The 16,666-nt window shown below is 36.8% G+C and overlaps 3 protein-coding genes across 6 annotated transcripts; 1 reads left to right on the top strand and 2 right to left on the bottom strand.

The window, feature by feature from the left end:
- Positions 1 to 264: 264 nt before the first annotated feature.
- LOC135172973 (calcium and integrin-binding family member 3) lies at positions 265 to 6,139 on the bottom strand. 4 transcript variants are annotated; one of them, XM_064139544.1, is made up of 6 exons: positions 6,063 to 6,139; positions 4,743 to 4,888; positions 4,520 to 4,640; positions 3,476 to 3,641; positions 2,769 to 3,032; positions 265 to 392 (listed from the first exon to the last, which is right to left on the bottom strand). In XM_064139544.1, exons 1-5 carry the CDS (start codon positions 6,084 to 6,086, stop codon positions 2,815 to 2,817), a joined length of 675 nt encoding a protein of 224 aa, XP_063995614.1. In that variant the 5' UTR covers positions 6,087 to 6,139; the 3' UTR covers positions 265 to 392; positions 2,769 to 2,814. The 4 variants fall into 4 exon arrangements, with proteins under 4 accessions (XP_063995614.1, XP_063995613.1, XP_063995615.1 ...); XM_064139543.1 differs by lacking the exon at positions 265 to 392 and having other exon boundaries at positions 2,536 to 3,032; XM_064139545.1 differs by lacking the exons at positions 265 to 392; positions 6,063 to 6,139 and adding an exon at positions 5,710 to 6,016 and having other exon boundaries at positions 2,536 to 3,032; positions 4,743 to 5,029.
- A 26-nt stretch (positions 6,140 to 6,165) lies between these two features.
- LOC135172965 (protein misato) lies at positions 6,166 to 10,420 on the bottom strand. The gene is made up of 6 exons (XM_064139529.1): positions 10,190 to 10,420; positions 8,694 to 8,911; positions 8,482 to 8,562; positions 7,633 to 8,082; positions 6,650 to 7,454; positions 6,166 to 6,435 (listed from the first exon to the last, which is right to left on the bottom strand). The coding sequence occupies exons 2-6, from the start codon at positions 8,769 to 8,771 to the stop codon at positions 6,227 to 6,229; spliced, it is 1,623 nt and encodes a 540-aa protein (XP_063995599.1). The 5' UTR covers positions 8,772 to 8,911; positions 10,190 to 10,420; the 3' UTR covers positions 6,166 to 6,226.
- A 183-nt stretch (positions 10,421 to 10,603) lies between these two features.
- LOC135172970 (lysophospholipid acyltransferase 7) lies at positions 10,604 to 14,782 on the top strand. The gene is made up of 6 exons (XM_064139540.1): positions 10,604 to 10,815; positions 11,508 to 11,779; positions 12,696 to 12,847; positions 13,058 to 13,266; positions 13,495 to 13,816; positions 14,341 to 14,782. Exons 1-6 carry the CDS (start codon positions 10,604 to 10,606, stop codon positions 14,548 to 14,550), a joined length of 1,377 nt encoding a protein of 458 aa, XP_063995610.1. The 3' UTR covers positions 14,551 to 14,782.
- The last annotated feature ends 1,884 nt before the right edge of the window (positions 14,783 to 16,666 follow it).

Raw genomic sequence — 16,666 nt, 5'->3', positions numbered from 1 at the left:
AGTTTTTAAAGCCAAATTGATCCCTCAATATATCTTCCTCCCAAGTTTTTCTACAAAATTCTTAACTCATCTCACTTCACGTAATTTCCTTTTTCCGTGTACATGGTGTACGAAACAACAATAAAGTTGTAGAGAATTGAAGTTAGAAAAAATAGTAAAATAGATTTTTTGCAGAAAAGTATCTCGGTTGCGGCGTAAATTGAAATTTTTCCTTAGAACCACTAGTTATCAAAGGAATGGAATAAAAGAGTAATTTGGCCTCATAAAGTTCCAGTACCTTTTAAATTAATGCCTCAACTCATATCTTCCTTCATCGTTTCACTACAAAATCCTAAATTGTTTAACCTCCTCGTAATTCTCCTCTTCCATGTACCCCATCACACTTCTTTCCCCTGAAAAAACTCGTAACATGAGAAAAAACGATAAAAAAGTTTCAGTTCGGAGGTAAAACGCATAAATATGTTTTCCTTTCTATTTTAATGAATTCGGCGGGAATGCCCACCGACGAAGTCCAGAGAGATATCTTACTAATGATGTTATGAAATAATAGTCAATTATAGCAGTTCATTACTCGTGCGTGAAATTAAATTTTACGCATGCTGTGTAAAATCCCAATTATCACCCATTATTATGAAAAATTCGCTTCAATCGAGTGAGAGAAATGTGTTGTCGACACAATCAGTGAAAAGTAGGATTTTCCAGGGCGTGTAAATTACCATTTACGCACGCATAACAAAAAGTGCTTTTTTCACCCGCGTGTATTCATTCAAGTACTCATGAGCCAAAAAATTTCCCACCGCACTCGTAACGAAATATTCTATTTTCCCATAAATTTTTCACTTCACAGGGAGATTGAAATTTTTCCCCACAATTACTAGTAATCGCAATAATCAAATGCGAGAGCAATTTGACCTCATCAGCTCCCGTACTTCGACTCTAAATTAATACTTCAACCTATCTTCTTCCACAATTTCTCGACAAAATTCTTAATTGTTCAACCTTCACGTAATTCTCCTCTTCCATGTTCCCCGTCACACTTCCTCCCCCAGAAAAAAATCGGGGTAACAGAAAAAAATAGATATGAAAAAGTTGAGAATTGAAGTTGAAGCATGTGAACTTTTTTTCGACCTTTTGTTTCAACGAAACAGAGGAGCGTGGCCGCCAACGATGTACGAAAAATGAGGGGAGGTAGGAGGTGGGCAGGTAGAGAAGGGGGAATGGACCAAGGGTTTCTCTCTTCCATATACCAAAGAAGAAGTGAAAATTCAAAGGGGGTGGGTGAAAGAGGCGGCGACGACGAGTGAAGTGACCGGATGGCCTTGGTTTCGAGACTCGGTTAGTTACCACGGGAATACCGGCTATAACTGTCCCCGCCTTCGTGGAACAAGGTGGTATCTCCAATTTCTACCGGCTTCTTTCTCCCACCTCCCCTTCAAATTTTTGGTTTTTTTTATACTATTTATTTTATTTTAGATTGCTCGAAAATACGGGGACCAACCCCTCTCAGTCTCTTTGATTTTTGTTACTGGCTATGAGGGGAAAAAATGTAATCAAGTGGTTGAGTGGATTTTTATATGTTGCACTCCATTTTTACGACTGGAGAATGGGTTTCTTGGGCTGATGGGCAAATGAGGAGAAGCAGTTGTTTTATTTTTATGGAAAAACTTATTCTTTTAGCAAAACCTTCAGCAGACATCGAATTGACAAGGGAATGAAGAGTTTTCAGGAAAATTCTTAAGAAATATTTGCGCAACAGATTGATATATTCTCAGGAAAGGGTATTTAGCTGGTGTGAAATAGAAACATAATTAATAATTAAAGGCTCTATGGAATTAACCCAGGTAATTGTTCAATTATACGGGTAATCCGCAATGTGAGAAAAAACTCAAGAACTTTTTCATCGTAGACGATTAAACTTTCCTGAGGTCTCGAGATCATTCCGTAATTGATGATTTTATTACTGTTCACAGCTAATGGATAATGAGAATTTTGACCAAGAGTTAATTTTGTAAATTACATCGTTACCAGAATTTTTTTATTGACAAAACTGATGGAATAGTGAAATGGATTAGAAAATCCGGAGACTAATCGCGCTCAGACCATTCAATCTTTGCTATTGGCAGTACAGAAAAAATGAATCAAGCGATGAAGTGAATTTTTATATGTTGCGCTTCACTTTTACGACTGTAAAGTGGGTTTTTCAGGTTGATGGGCAAATGAGGCGGATAATTCATTGATTTTACGCTGAGATTTATTTTGTTACTCAACTGTCTAGCAAATATCGGATTTTAATAAAGAATTTACCGTAAATTCTCAAGACATATCGCATAGAGAGAGTGAAAGTGGCTGCAAGAAATATTTTATGAGAATTTACTGTAAGCTGCTGGTACAGTATGGAAACATACTTTATGGTTAACGATGATTTTTTTCAAAATAACTGAAACAATTTAATTATCTGAAATACTTGAATGCTGCGAGGAAAAACCACAAAGGATGTTTCTGCGAATCATTAAATTTTTTATGGAAATCAGTTGATATTTTGAAGAGCCTGAGACAATCATTTTTTTATTACTTACAATAAAAATTCATAAGATGTAATAATAGATTTCCCGTTCTCAAAAGAAAGATACAAAGTAAATGAAAAAATACATGTCCAATATTTTGCACACAATTTCAATAATTATAAATGAAAAAAATTCGTAGAGAACCCAGAGGATTGAATTATATTTTCAACAAATCGTGTTAACATTAAACGTGACATGAAATACCTGTGAAATTTCCCTGTAAAATCACTCAATCGAGGAGAATAAGGAACTAGATGCGAATGTGGAATGTTGCCAAGAAGTCTGAGGCTCTTGTGACGACATGTTCGAACTCCAGATACGATAATGCCCCATCTCCATCGATATCGCTCTCCTCAAGTACTTTTTTACAAATCGTTCCTATTTCCTCGGTTGTCAGACCATCTTGAACCAGTTGACGACAGGTTTTCTCGAGGTCTGACATTCCCACAACTCCATCTTCATCAAAATCTGAAGAATAAATTTCTAATTCATAGGACATTCTTCTATCAAATATTTCAAGAAATTCGACGAAAAATTATTAGATAGTTTAGTAGACAGTCATTAATTGTATTGTTTCCAACTAAAATGCGTTCTTCCAATGGTCGCGCTTTGCAACAATTTGCTATATAAATAAAACAAAAATCGATGATCGGTTTGATGACTTATCATTCATCAAACTGAGCTCACGTGCAGCGGGTTTCATTTTTGACCAGACCCTAACATCCAATTTTCCTAAAACTGATATATATATCATCCCATCCAAACATAAATCACCCAAGACCCATTAACCGTGTCTATTTGCCTCATTTTCCCTTGTAAAAGATCTAGGATGGCCAAGGGTCTCCTATCAGTCTATACCGAGCCCCAGCTAATTGGTTTTTCCCACCGGTCGAATATATTTCCGCACTTACCATAAATCTTGAAGGCGTAGAAAACTTTCAAATCACGTGGAGCTTGTTCCGAGAATACAGACATCATCTCCAGGAACTCCTCGAAGCATATTCCCTCGTCCAGTGAATTACGTAGCTCGTTCGAGCTCGTGAAGACCTCAGATATCCTCTCTCTGAACGGATTTTCCTGTGATTTTTCCTTGCAATGAATTCATTTGCTGAGGAATTTGTTGGAGATAAGGGGGCTTTCCAGTTCAAGAAATCTATTATTAAAGGTCGATTCTATTGAAAAAAGCCATGAGATATTTTTTCTAAAGAGCGTTGAATTATCCATTTACGGAGATATCTTTATAAGCCTTAAGGATTAAGCTATTAGCATGTACTCTGTTAGTTGTAGAGCAAACATGATGGTATATGTTAAATTGAAAGTTTCCAGAGTTGTAACGAACATTGTTGATATTTTTCTCAAGATTAACGAACAGTAACTGACTTTCCCCAATTTGTTTGCAGATCTTTTCACGACGAAAAAATGTTCTTTATATTAATGAGTTTGAGGAAGACAATTAATTGTTAGTTAACGAAATTATCTTACCAAGAATTAATTTCATAAGAAAACATCGTAAAAAATCTTGTGTAAAGAATTTTGGGGGCTCTAAGAATTTCTCCTAGATTTTAGGATTATCAAAACATCTCCTTAATTAGGATAAAATCCCTTCTTCCTATCAGAATCGTTGTTAATTACGTAATTATCTTGTATATTATCAATTTTAAGAGCAAGCATCGTAGAGTGTTTTCTTTTGATCACGAAAGAGCTGCGGAAAAAGATGTTGACATTTTCATCCGTCGTTTATCATTTTCAAGACATATCAATAATGATAAAAAGAGGGTTTCTCTCTTATGAATACCACGTGTTGCCTTATCATCTCATAAATACACAGTTTTATGACAAAACATTAAAAATTATTTGCAGAAAACTTCACTGCCTACCGCCCCCATTAAGTCCCACAGTTATCGAAAAATTTAAATCTCTTTATCAATAAATTGTTCGATCAGAAAAACTCTCACTCTCAACTCCGGAATTTTTTCGAGACACGAAAGTGGGATTCGAAGTTTCGAGGCTTCACCTGCCAACATGCTGCGAGGAACCACCCCAGGATCTCCAATCTCTCGAAATTTTTTGAAAATTCTATAAATACAAAATTGAAACTTCTGAATTTCCGTGGAATTTTGATAAGAAAATTCATTGATTGGGTTTTAGATATTTAGAAAATTTTTCTTGTGATTTCACCTCAAAATCTCCTTTCGCGTAAAAAACGTGCAGTCCTGGTAGTCTTCTAGTTGCTCTTCACTAAACGTCGCGACTTTATTCCCCATTAAGTGCGCCTTGGAGGAATTTGATAAAGGCCACTGTCCCGCAGTGATAAAACAGAGAGACTGAAAATACAAAATATGGGATCCACGTTGTAGGCAACCACCCTCTATGCACAATACGAAATAGTAATAACTGAGAGGTGTGCCCTGGCGCTCCCAGTACTCATCAGGGACGTTTTGGTATTCGCCTGACTTTGCTCAATTCTGAAATTAATGCGCCATGTGCCTTTACAATCTCATTCTATTTTCCAATCCATCATCATTATTAGTCCTCACTAATCAGCATCAAGTAGAATACAATAATGGAAAGTAATGAAGCGCTTAAGAAGGGAATTTTTACGACTCGACAATTTCCTGAAATTTATTTTTGAATACAGAGGAAAATTTTTAGTGATTTTATTTTAGAAAATTATACGACTTACGAGGAATGGTTTTTTGGCAATCGTTCCCCCTTCATTCCCAAGTATTTCAGTCCATAACACAGTAGAATACGGTAATAGGGAATGATGAAGACATTAAAACGGTAACTCATGAATTCGGAAAAGAAATGTTAAGTCCCAAAATTCCATGCCAATTTTGACATTATTACTCTCCTTTTTCAAATTGGATAAACGCGTTAGGGATCGCGCCCGTACCCGGTAAAATGCCAATGGATTTTATTATTAAATATATTAAATTTCATTGAAGGGGTAAAATGAATCAAGTTAATTTACCTCCAATTTTAATTTTGACAAATCTCCCTATCTCGAATCGATGAAAGAATTTTCATGATTTTTTAGTAGACCTTTTTTCTACTACCAAAGAGGTTATTATGGAAATTACACTAATTGCCATCATTTTCGAGATATTCATCAGAAAACGAAGATGAAGATAAGTTAACTTACCTCGTGTTACCACTTCACTACAGATAGGTTTTTGCATATTAAAACTACATAATGGCCTCAAATATTTTTTTATTATTATAATTCAAGTGAGTAAACAACAGCCTCATCGACTGAGATTTATTGGAATAAATATCTTCTTTCTCTCAGTGCTACCAATTTTCAGTCTCCGGTGCTCCATCACCGTTTATTCCTGTAATGAAGTGAATTAAAGTGCTTCCCCTTTTGTTTTGCGTGGTACCACACCTGTTCGCACCCACGTGATGGGAAAAGTTGGCCGATAGAATTGGGCGCACGCACATGTCCGATTACCCTTCAATCCTTACTCTAGTGTGATTGCCAGTGTTTTTACTTACCTGATCCTCCTCACCCGCAATCATCGTCTAACAGGCGTAGACACAAATTATCCACATCCTCGACAATTTTCCCCGGGGGTATTGTTAGAGAACCACAAAGTACTCGTCGAAATATCCCTCGTATATTTTAAATCACATTGAACAATACAAAATTGAGGTAGTGATTAGGCGTAGTGATCCTCGTAATTCTCTTTGCTGTCCAGCAAGTAGCTCAAGCACTCGGTGAAATCGTCTTGCTCGAGACCCGCATCCTCGAAGGCGTGGAACTTCTTAATGGTTTTTATTTTTGATAACGAATCGTGGAGCGACTCAAACAGTTTTGAGAGCTCTGAGGTACTATGGATTCCTGACAGTACTGGAACACTTTTCACTTCTGAAAATTGTTGAGTCATTTTTTAATTATTTCAGCTCTTTTCAACAGTTTTAAATCGTTCAAATTTCCAACAAAAAAACATAATTTTCAAAACAAGATGAATTGTTTACCGCATGCAATTGTTAATAAACATTTTTTAACTTTCACAAATCCATTATAAATATCATGTATCCATCCAAAATAGAATTTTCTTCCAAGTATCATCAATACGCACCTTCTCCAACGGGCCAGCCTGCGATATCTCCGTTGCCGTTAACGTTTCCACCGAAAATTTTGGGAAAAGGCATGGAGACCTTCAGCCCAGACGTCACTGTCGTGAGATGGGTGGCAGAAGCATGGCAAGAGTAAGCCAGGTATAGGCTCATCATCTCGTGGACAGTTGAGCACCTGTAGGCAGGCTTTCCCATTTGTTTCTTGGCCTCGGCCATTGGTCTCTTGAGCCTCTCCTCGCTGATACCCCTCAAGGTAACACTCTGCATGCACCGGTCCCCGGAGATACTGACCCTGGGGGTGAGACTCGTCCAGAGTGGACCCTCCAGGTCATCGAGTACGTCAATGAGATCGCGCTTAGTTGTCATTGGAAAGGGGAGACTGAGGCTTGTGGCTGCTGCCTTTCTCCCTAACTTATTCAGATCTGCGCACAAATCTGACAGAGAAGACATGCTGTGCTGCTTATACCTGTATCTGATTGTCAATGTGTCCAGGGCGGTTGCCAGAAGGGCACTGGAGTGGTACCTTGAATCGTTATTATAGATTAAATTGGGAAAGGTTCTGGGTGAGCCTGGTGCCAACCAGCCACTCTCTCCACAGCAGAGAGGACTGAAGAGAGATGAATGTTCGTTTAATTGTTGGTAGCAGAGGGCTATATTCACTGCGTTCGACAGGTCTGATATCGAAGGCTTTGTACTCTGAGAGTCAATCAGGGGAAAGGCGAGGATACTCTTGTTGTATTCGTCGCGGAGGTGCTCAATGCATGAGGTGGCGAGACCGCTGAATGCATCCGAAGAGTCGAGAAGTACCTGAATAGATCAATATTTTTTAAATCTTCTTGTATACTGATGTTTCCTTGTTTTTCGCTAAATAATTTGATAAAATGAAGTGAATTTTATGTTATTTTAAGGAAATGATTTGAAAGAACAATAACCACAATGTGGCAATAAAGACTAGAAAAAGCTTTTCGATTTGATTTGTAATTACCTGAAATCCCTGCATGAGATCACATTCCTCAGCATAAGCTCTGATCCTGTCTGAGAAATCGTCCTGAAACTGCTCGGTTCCCCAAAGGTTCTTTCCATAATGGAAAACATCGAATGGAGAGTTCGAACACTTGTGCTTGTACTCCCTGACAACATTGACGGTCCTGGGGTGGAATCTGGGGACTAGATAATCCACCCAACTCGTGATTTCGTTATCAAGGTCGAGGGACTGTTCCTCCCCTGTTTTCTCCCCTTTTTCTAAGCTCTGGATGAATGAAGACTTGGGAATGGGGTCATCGGTGGTGGTGTCTATGTTCTCAGGATCCCATAGGTGAGAGGGGTCAGCACCTGGGGCAGGTACTGTGTCGTAGAGAGATCCTCGTTCTGGAAGATAACCGAGGGAACCTTTCAGATCCACAATGAGCAATCGAGGGGTGAATGTCACTTGTCTCTGCAATGGATATTCACAGTTAAACTAATCATACTTGACGTGACTTTATTTTCCCATATATTCCTGGTAAAATAAAGACTGAATAGAGTGAGATCGGAATTTTGTCCTTTTTAAACATAGAAAAGAAAAAGATTTGAAAGAGCATTTTGTTGGGCACTGCACAGTTCCCCTTTTTCGATTTCTGAAGCAAATTATGATATGAAATTTTTAAAAGAGATATTAATTTAGCATTCAATGAATTAAGTCTGTCTGCTTGAAATTGCAGGTCTACAAGGAACATTCGTTGATTTATTATTATTACTTTATTATTGGAATCATAATTTAGATTCATTTATCCCTCAAATAGCCCTCAACTATGCTAAAACGTAAACAAAGATAAATTAGAATATTTACACTCACCCTTGGGTTTTCGCCTTCTCGATAAAAGACATCGTTATTGATCTCCGAAGGATTAGACGAGTCGTACGAGAAGTTCCCCTCCTACAAATTTAATTATTCACTATTTGAATAATAATTTATGGTTACTTGGATAACAATAACAACTGACCACGCTTTTGGAACTAAACAATAGGGTTAGGTCAAACAAACTTATTATCAAGAAGCCGATTCACCTGTAAATTCCACCAGTGAGCTCCGACGTAATTAGCATAATGTCCCAGTTGAAGTGTAATTATTTCCCTTGTGGTCATCTTCAATATTGTGAAGTATTAACACTAAAGAGTATTTTTCCCTCCTCGTGCTGTCAAACTTAGCCGAACTTAAGTTTGACAGGTAAGTCCGTTATGATAAAGTCAGCGCGACGCCATCTTTGCACCGCCATCGGCAGCATCTCCCGCGAAAATATGAAGTGTGAATCAATCGAATAAAAAAAAACAAAAAAAAATTCGTTTTCGCAAATAATTTGATCAATTACATTAAAAGAACTATTTTGCTCCCATGATTTCATAAATAAATGTAAACGAACTATTGAAGTTTATGTTTACTTAATTAATTAGTGAATACTATATCAAAATATGTGCAGATACAAAAGCACGGGTTGAATAACAAACCATAAACATTGAATATAAAAAATACAAAAAATGTTAAAAAATTTGTTTAATTGCATATTCCCGAATTTATATGCACTTTATGTTCACAGGGATTCATTGTGGAGTGGGATGAAGGTCGTTGCGTGTTACACTAGCCGAAGTATTTTTATCTTTCACCTATTGATCCAGTTTCCCATGGAAACATAACAATTCGATTTATCGTCTCATTTGACAGACTTTTAACTCACTAGGCCGGTGTTTTAGGGAAAAAATGGTAATTTATTTTTTTCATTATAAATTTCTCCGCCCACAAAAAAAACAGACTTTACATTTTGGTTTCGTGACAAATGGAATTTAATGCAATCTATTGAACAATTTTATTAATATGATTACATTAAGACTAAATTGGACTTGCAGAATAAAATGCACATTCCGGTTATATCTTAATTCCGTATCAATTGACTGGCATTCGCGAATTATCTCGAGTTTAAAGATCATCTCCAAGAGGGTTAAAGACTCCCCCTGAATTTGATAAAATAATTCGTCATGAAGTCTGGAGTCACAATCATTCCAACAATTGCTTTTTTCCCGTATCAATCCAACCAATTCTGTTCCATACATTTTAGCCTCGCACATACACTCGTGTAGACGAGATGGGAGTAGAATGCACCGCTTTTAATAACTAATAACGCGAGAGCAGCAGAATCAAATTTAATAATTAGTCTTTCCTTTCCAATGCATTTTTTCAGCTTAAAAAATTCACCTCCGGCAATTACATAATATTGTTAAGAAATATATTTGAAATTGAAAAAGATCCAGAATCAGAAAAATTTGAAAATCATGAAAATTTGAACATTTTCGTTTATGAAAAATCCTCTGCTATTTTTTTTCTAAATGGCGCCCCTGCTATTGATGAATTAATCTGCATTTTGACTCAAACTACTGATGATAAAAAATCGGGAAACGGATTGATTATTTCAGTGACGAGTGATTATATCATTGTGTTTAATCCAACCAATTCAACTCTATTCATCTCAAGCACTCCCACACACAAACTTTAAATGGTTTTTAATCCTTACCAACTCGAAATCCACAGAGTGAAATTTAATAATTTTTATTTCATCTGTATCCTATTTTTGAAGCATCAGAATGAAACCTGAATCAGCCCATTTCCACCATTTCCCCAAGGGCCATTGTGAATCTATGAAGGTTCGTTCTAACACAAGCTCGACCATTCATGCACACAATCAAATAATTTCCCCCACGTTGAATTGTGACGTGGATCGTAGCGTGCTCAAGTGTATTTTAGTATCACCACTCGGTTTCACTTCAGTCATGCTCGTGCAGTCAGAGTTATCACCGCAGTGCCACTGACATTAATCAATGTACAACGCTCCAGTTTTGACCTCTTCTGTTATCATTTGACAAAGTACAACGAGGAGATACATAGACAATCAAGGAAAATTGAATGGTTCACATATTTATTCCATAAAATGTTAATTGATGATATTATCTATGTCATCGTGTTGCTGTTATGCATCGGATTCGGTGAAGTTTTTAGGGGATTCAAAGATGCCAATACCAAACAATGGGTCTCCACCGGTTTTGGATTACTCGTGGGCTTTGTTGTTTCCGGTGTACATATTTTACATCCTATCATAAGTACTGTTATTGCTGCGGTTTTGATAACAAACTTGTCACATCGGTGAGTTAAATCAATAATTTATTCATTTTTGTTATCGGGGTTTTAGTGAAGGAAATGATAATATTGTATACACTCTTTTCTACAAAATATTCAAGACTTTTTTAAACACAAAAAATGCCTTAATATTTTTTTATAGGTCTCGTAGTGTTGGAGCTCTTCATGGAATAGCATCGGTAGATTCGTTTCAAATTAATCTAAAATTGAAGGGAAGAGTCAATCCCAGAGGGTGGTTTTTGGCCTTGACAAAATTAGTGATATGTTATATTAAAAAAACCGCACCGAGTATGTTACATCAGGAATTAATCACGTCAGCGAGTTTGAACTGTTCCATTAATTTGATCCATGAAGTTTAGTGTAAAGAGGATTTAAATGTAGGGATATCTTTTGATAATTTGATATTTTTAGAGAAAAATAGTACCGAGATTTTTCAATGAAGCCATTAGCTTATGACTCATTCACGAAATAGTTCATTTAAGTTTTTAAATTCATCTTTTTGGCGATCAGTCCATAGTCAACCGAATTACCATTACAAAAAAGTTCAGTACTTATTTATAGCTCATGAATCTCTTGATGATTTTTTGAGGAACATATGGGTAGTAGCTACATTCCCTAATCTCCAAAAAGGTCATCTGGTTCTGTTGATAAATGCTGTAGCTTCTTATATATTCAACGTAATTTTTTTTTTCACACAGAACGAGACACATAGCTGCCTTTTTCTTCTCCTTCTTCTACCTGCTATTTGTATTTCGCCTGTGCGATTGGTATGGCGCGGAAGTACCCTCGACCCACACGAATCTTCTCCAAATGATCATCACCCTGAGGATCGCCGGCCTCGGGTTCGAAATGAATTCGGCGGTGGAGAGTCTGAAGGAAGATCCCAACAACAGGACTTACAGGGCTATGAAAAACATCGGGTTCCTCGATGTGGTTCATTTTTCAATTGGATACATAGGACTTCTTACAGGTGATTACTATTGCTATCTTCTACGATGAGAGAAAGGTAGTTATGATTATTTTCAGCGGTCACCTAAAATGTGGAACTGGCCATCGTCTGAGTAATATTACTAGGGAAGTGGTTAACTGGTTCAAATCTATTTTGATTGTTGGTCAGTAGTCAGTGAATATCTTGGGATCTGAGAACAGTAAATAAATTTTTTTCTAGCTCTCCACTGGATCTACAGAAACGACAATTACGGAAATTTTTGTATCTCCTTTAAATTCAAAGATATTTGATAAAAACTTAGTCGTTCCACTGCTCAATTTTACCACGATTTTACTACTGAGCTACTACAGTAATCCTTTTTCAAATATTCGAGGAATTGTCAATTTGATATTTTACATGACAATGAAAATAATTAGTAAATAGTTTGCATCGAAATTTGATATTTTCTTCTCACAATTAGTTCGAATACTGAAGCTCTCATAGTCGTGAAACCGTAAAAATAAAAAAAATCGACGCATTGCAATGATTCAACTCATCACTCTTCAATGGCATCGGGAAAAAACGTAATGATTCAGCGAAATACTGGATCGGAGCAAAAGAATACGTCGTGACCTTTTTTTAAATTACGTAATTACCTCTGTAGTGAAAGATTCCAGCGCAAAATATAAAATTGTACTTCGATTACTTGTTCAGACATTTTATAGAGATTTAATTAATGAAAACTATTGAAGTATTGAAGACGCATGGCTGGACAAAGGTTCATTAGATAATTAGAGAATTGAATTTCCTTGAAATTACGACTACCGTCAATGAATTAATTTTAAACGATCAGTTTTAAGCCATAACCACTAAAAATAAGATAATTTCGTTTCCCCCTTTACTATTGATCATCGATACTCAGTACACAATTGATCATCTAATCATGAAATATCTGCAGGTCCTTACTACACGTACAGAACCTACTGGGACTGCATACACAATAATTTCGGTGACTACATCGACTGCAGAGGTCAAACCCTCCAAAAACTAAAGAAAATAGCAGTTGCAGTTGTTTTCCATCTGTTCTTCAACTTCTACTATCCCATAAGTGTAAGGATATACTAGTGATTTCATAATCTGTACGATAATATGTGCAAAAAAACCTCAAGAACGCTGCGTTGAGAACATTCAAATGAATGTTATATAGCTGGCTAACAAAATTACTAGATTTTTCTATGGAATTTTGTCATACGTACATGACATGATAAGCAACTGATAGACGACTAATTGCTCGTGATTATCATTTTGTTCTATTTACAGTACGTTTACACTGAGGAATTCCAGGCGAGGTCGTTGGTGTATCGAATTTTCTATGTCTACCCCTCGTTTTTCAATTTCAAGACGAGGATATACGCAGGGATGATGCTCTCCGAATGTGTTTGCCAAATGGCTGGTCTCGGGGCTTATCCCACGAGCAGTGAACCTCGCTCGGGACTTGGGCCGACAGACTACAAAAAAGTTTTAGAAATGTAATTATAAATTCTGCAAAGAAATATTTTCATTGATATTGGGTCCTGAACCCAGTAACACTTTAATACAATTTCATAAGATTTCCAATCGAAATTTCCATCGAATTCGCTAGGTTTTAGCGCGATATCAATCATCATGATAATTATTCACTAACTGGAGTAAAATTAATGATCATTCGCGAATGCTCATGAGACTATTGTTCTCAATTAATAATTTGCATCCACCAGGGCGGACAATCCCCAAAAACTAAAATCCGAGAAGATGGACTTTGAAACTATCCACAACATCGACATTCCTGAGGTGGAGAGATGCTTCTTGGTGAGAAAGGCTATGAAGTCCTGGAATATCACTGTGCAGTACTGGATGGCAGCTTATGTCTATAAACAATTCCCCAGCAAAGCTCTGCGAACAGCCGCCACTTTCATGATCTCAGCTGTTTGGCATGGCTGGGCATTTGGATATTACGTGACTCTATTATCACTTATATTTTTCCTACCGGTGGAGGATCTCTACGTGAAGTTCTACAAGCAGAGTGAAGACAATAGTTTTGTGAGTAAATGACATTAATCACTGGGGATTCCCTCGATTTATTTAATTTAAAAAGAAGACGTCTAGAGAAAATTTCAACCACAAAATTAATATCCCATTTTTGATAATAGTTTCATGGCTTATAAAAAAATTATTTGAAATGTAGATGGACCCAATGACCAATTGATAGATTTCAGGGATTTTTACGGGCATAAATTGTTTCGAAATTGTGTTGAGTTAACCGGTTGATAATCTTTGAAAAGAAAATGTGAGGGAATTTTTTTACAGTCCACACAATTACCTGCAAATTATTGCTTGATATCTTCTTTTGAACTTTACGAGCTTCAGAACTATCTGAATAATTGAAAATAGTAAAGACTCCATCACTTGGTTATTAAAATATGTCATTAACACAATTCGAGAAGGGAAGGTTACGAGAAAGTTCAATCATCAATGATTTCCCTAAAAATATCAGTTGACATTTGTCTCTAAATCTAGAGCCCCTGAATAATTCGATAATTCGAAAATATTCTTGTCAATTACAGACCAAAAAAGGACTCTGGGCTCTCCTCTACTTCCTCAGATTCTCCTGCATGTCCTACTTAGGAATTGGCTTCCAATTACTGGAATATGACAATACAGTTTACTACTTCACTAACATTTATGCCGCTGGACACATATTTGTGGGAATATTATACATAATCGGTCGTCAAATGAAGCCACCGAGCATTGTTGAAACTGATAAGAGGTTGTGAATTACGACACCCTCGTTGTTGACGTTACGAAAGTACCTACTTGCATTATAACACCGAAGATCTTCCACTAATTTGTTACGAATTTCAAGGGCGAAACGAAGGATGTGATAATGCACAATTATACATATTTATGCACAACAGCTGATTTGAGAGGAACAGGAATTTTATATGCAGAAAATAAAGGAGTTGAATGGAGCTGAATTCTAAATAAAAATTATTAGAAATTCTATAATTTTCAAAAGCACTTTATTCAATTCTACCCATAGAAAAATACTGGAGTCAACTAGAGTTGGCAAATAGATGCAATACCAGCAGGGTTTAAGATGGAAATGTCAAGACTTTTTCCTTTATTTTTATACTCTAGAAAAAAGACTTGACGTTTCCTCATAAAACTCCTTACAAATAATTGACCAATCAATGAAGACTGCACCAATAATCACTGATGAATACTTACGTGCCCCAATACCTGCAATAAGCTCATTATTAGTGAACAAATAATTCAAATGAACATCGCAAAAAGTGTAGATCACTTTTCAAATCATAATTTCAATCATCATTTCAGCATAGAACTGAAATAAAATCATTCAATAGTGAAGCTGTAACACCCAAATCTCCTTCTCCACTTTCTGATAAGTCCCCCGTTAATCTAAAAGGGAAAGTCGAGAGAAATTCCTTTGAAAAAATGGTCTCCGCTAGAAGACTTTTCTTCGAAATGGCTCTCAAAATTTTTCCCTCATGATCCCCGTGTCCCTGCCCTCTTGTCCCATAAGAAATTTACATTGCCCAATGACAAAAAATCATGGCTGTAGGCAGTCATTAAAGATATCTCGAGAATGTCAGAGTTAAATGAGAATAATCAAACGCCATTCCAAACATTTCATCATAATTTTTAGAATGACACTTGATTCATCACATTTACACTGTCCAGTCATCGAATATGAAAAAGATGAAATAAATTGAAAGAGAAACCTAGAGCTTTCTTAAGTGATTCTACGAGTAGTGACTTTCGACAAAAAAAAAATTTCATTGATACCCATAAATTAATAAGGAGAAAATTAGCATTATTTAATTTTTTAGATAAATTAAATGCCCACCCCTGAATCCCCATAACTCCCTCATTTCCCACTTCCCCAAAGAACAGATAAATCCCCGGAACAATAAGAACTCACGGTTGAAAGTGGAGTGACGAGTAGACACGTAATAATATTCTCTCAGGAGAATAATCTCCATAGAGCTGAATCCTAAATCACTCCAACATGTCGTCAGCCCTAAACGATCAACGACATTTGTCCCCATTTCGACCAAGGATTCCATCAAAATCAGCGGCCTTCAAACAGTTCCAAACATCCTCAACTCGTTTAATCTCGCATAGTAAATCAGTCAAGGCCATCCGGTTACCCCACGTTCGTTCGCCAACTACCGATGGTGTCTGGTGATGATTAATTCATAACAGTCGATTCGATAAATTCGGCTGATAACTGCACAACCCCCAGAGAACTCTCGATTGACTCGATCTATAATTATTTTATCGCGAAACTGCTCGTTATTTTTTTTCACCAGACCACCAATCGCCTCTCGACAACAGCAAACAGCACAGATCCCCGCTACTTCCGGTTAACTGCTTACTCTCAGCTACCACCCCATCATCGGCTACACTCGACACGCCACTCCTTTCCACCGCCTGTGGCACCATAAAATCACAACTTAGTTACGTGCTATAACTTAGCTGCATCCATATTATTTTTGGTTTATGTACTTTTTGTGGGGGGAGGGGGTGCAATGGATGGAGGTACATGGGTTGCCATTTTACATCAGATTCGGACAGTGGATGCATCCAGACTTATTGTATTTGAATCAACTAAACTTCTCTATTTCGTTGTATAATCAATTTCCATTGCAAAATTAATTCAGTAGAGAAGCGGCACATGGAAATAATTCATTTTTGCCTATTGACCAGTTTCTCGTGAATATCTCGAAATCGAGAGCAGATAACAAAATTTTGATTCTAACGTCTTTCTGGAGCCAATTGTATGCGACCAAAGGTGTTATTATCAAAATTTCGCTATTTTCCTAAGACTTAGAGTTTTATTACTTCGATAGGAAATTAGGAATCAAA

The sequence above is a fragment of the Diachasmimorpha longicaudata genome, chromosome 2 (genome assembly GCF_034640455.1).
Source record: "Diachasmimorpha longicaudata isolate KC_UGA_2023 chromosome 2, iyDiaLong2, whole genome shotgun sequence".
Lineage (NCBI taxonomy): Eukaryota > Metazoa > Arthropoda > Insecta > Hymenoptera > Braconidae > Diachasmimorpha > Diachasmimorpha longicaudata.
This window is presented reverse-complemented; position numbering and strand designations above follow the sequence as displayed.

Coding starts and splice junctions, on each gene's coding strand:
- LOC135172973 (XM_064139544.1), bottom strand. CDS start 6,086: ATGATTGCGGGTGAGGAGGATCAG. Junction 4,889..6,062: donor TTGCGGGTGAGGAGGATCAG/GTAAGTAAAAAC, acceptor TTGTATTTTCAG/TCTCTCTGTTTTATCACTGC. Junction 4,641..4,742: donor ACGCGAAAGGAGATTTTGAG/GTGAAATCACAA, acceptor TTGTATTTATAG/AATTTTCAAAAAATTTCGAG.
- LOC135172965 (XM_064139529.1), bottom strand. CDS start 8,771: ATGACCACAAGGGAAATAATTACACTTCAACTGGGACATTATGCTAAT. Junction 8,563..8,693: donor CTCACTGGTGGAATTTACAG/GTGAATCGGCTT, acceptor TTAAATTTGTAG/GAGGGGAACTTCTCGTACGA. Junction 8,083..8,481: donor GAGAAGGCGAAAACCCAAGG/GTGAGTGTAAAT, acceptor TATCCATTGCAG/AGACAAGTGACATTCACCCC.
- LOC135172970 (XM_064139540.1), top strand. CDS start 10,604: ATGTTAATTGATGATATTATCTATGTCATCGTGTTGCTGTTATGCATC. Junction 12,848..13,057: donor ACTTCTACTATCCCATAAGT/GTAAGGATATAC, acceptor TTCTATTTACAG/TACGTTTACACTGAGGAATT. Junction 13,267..13,494: donor TACAAAAAAGTTTTAGAAAT/GTAATTATAAAT, acceptor TGCATCCACCAG/GGCGGACAATCCCCAAAAAC.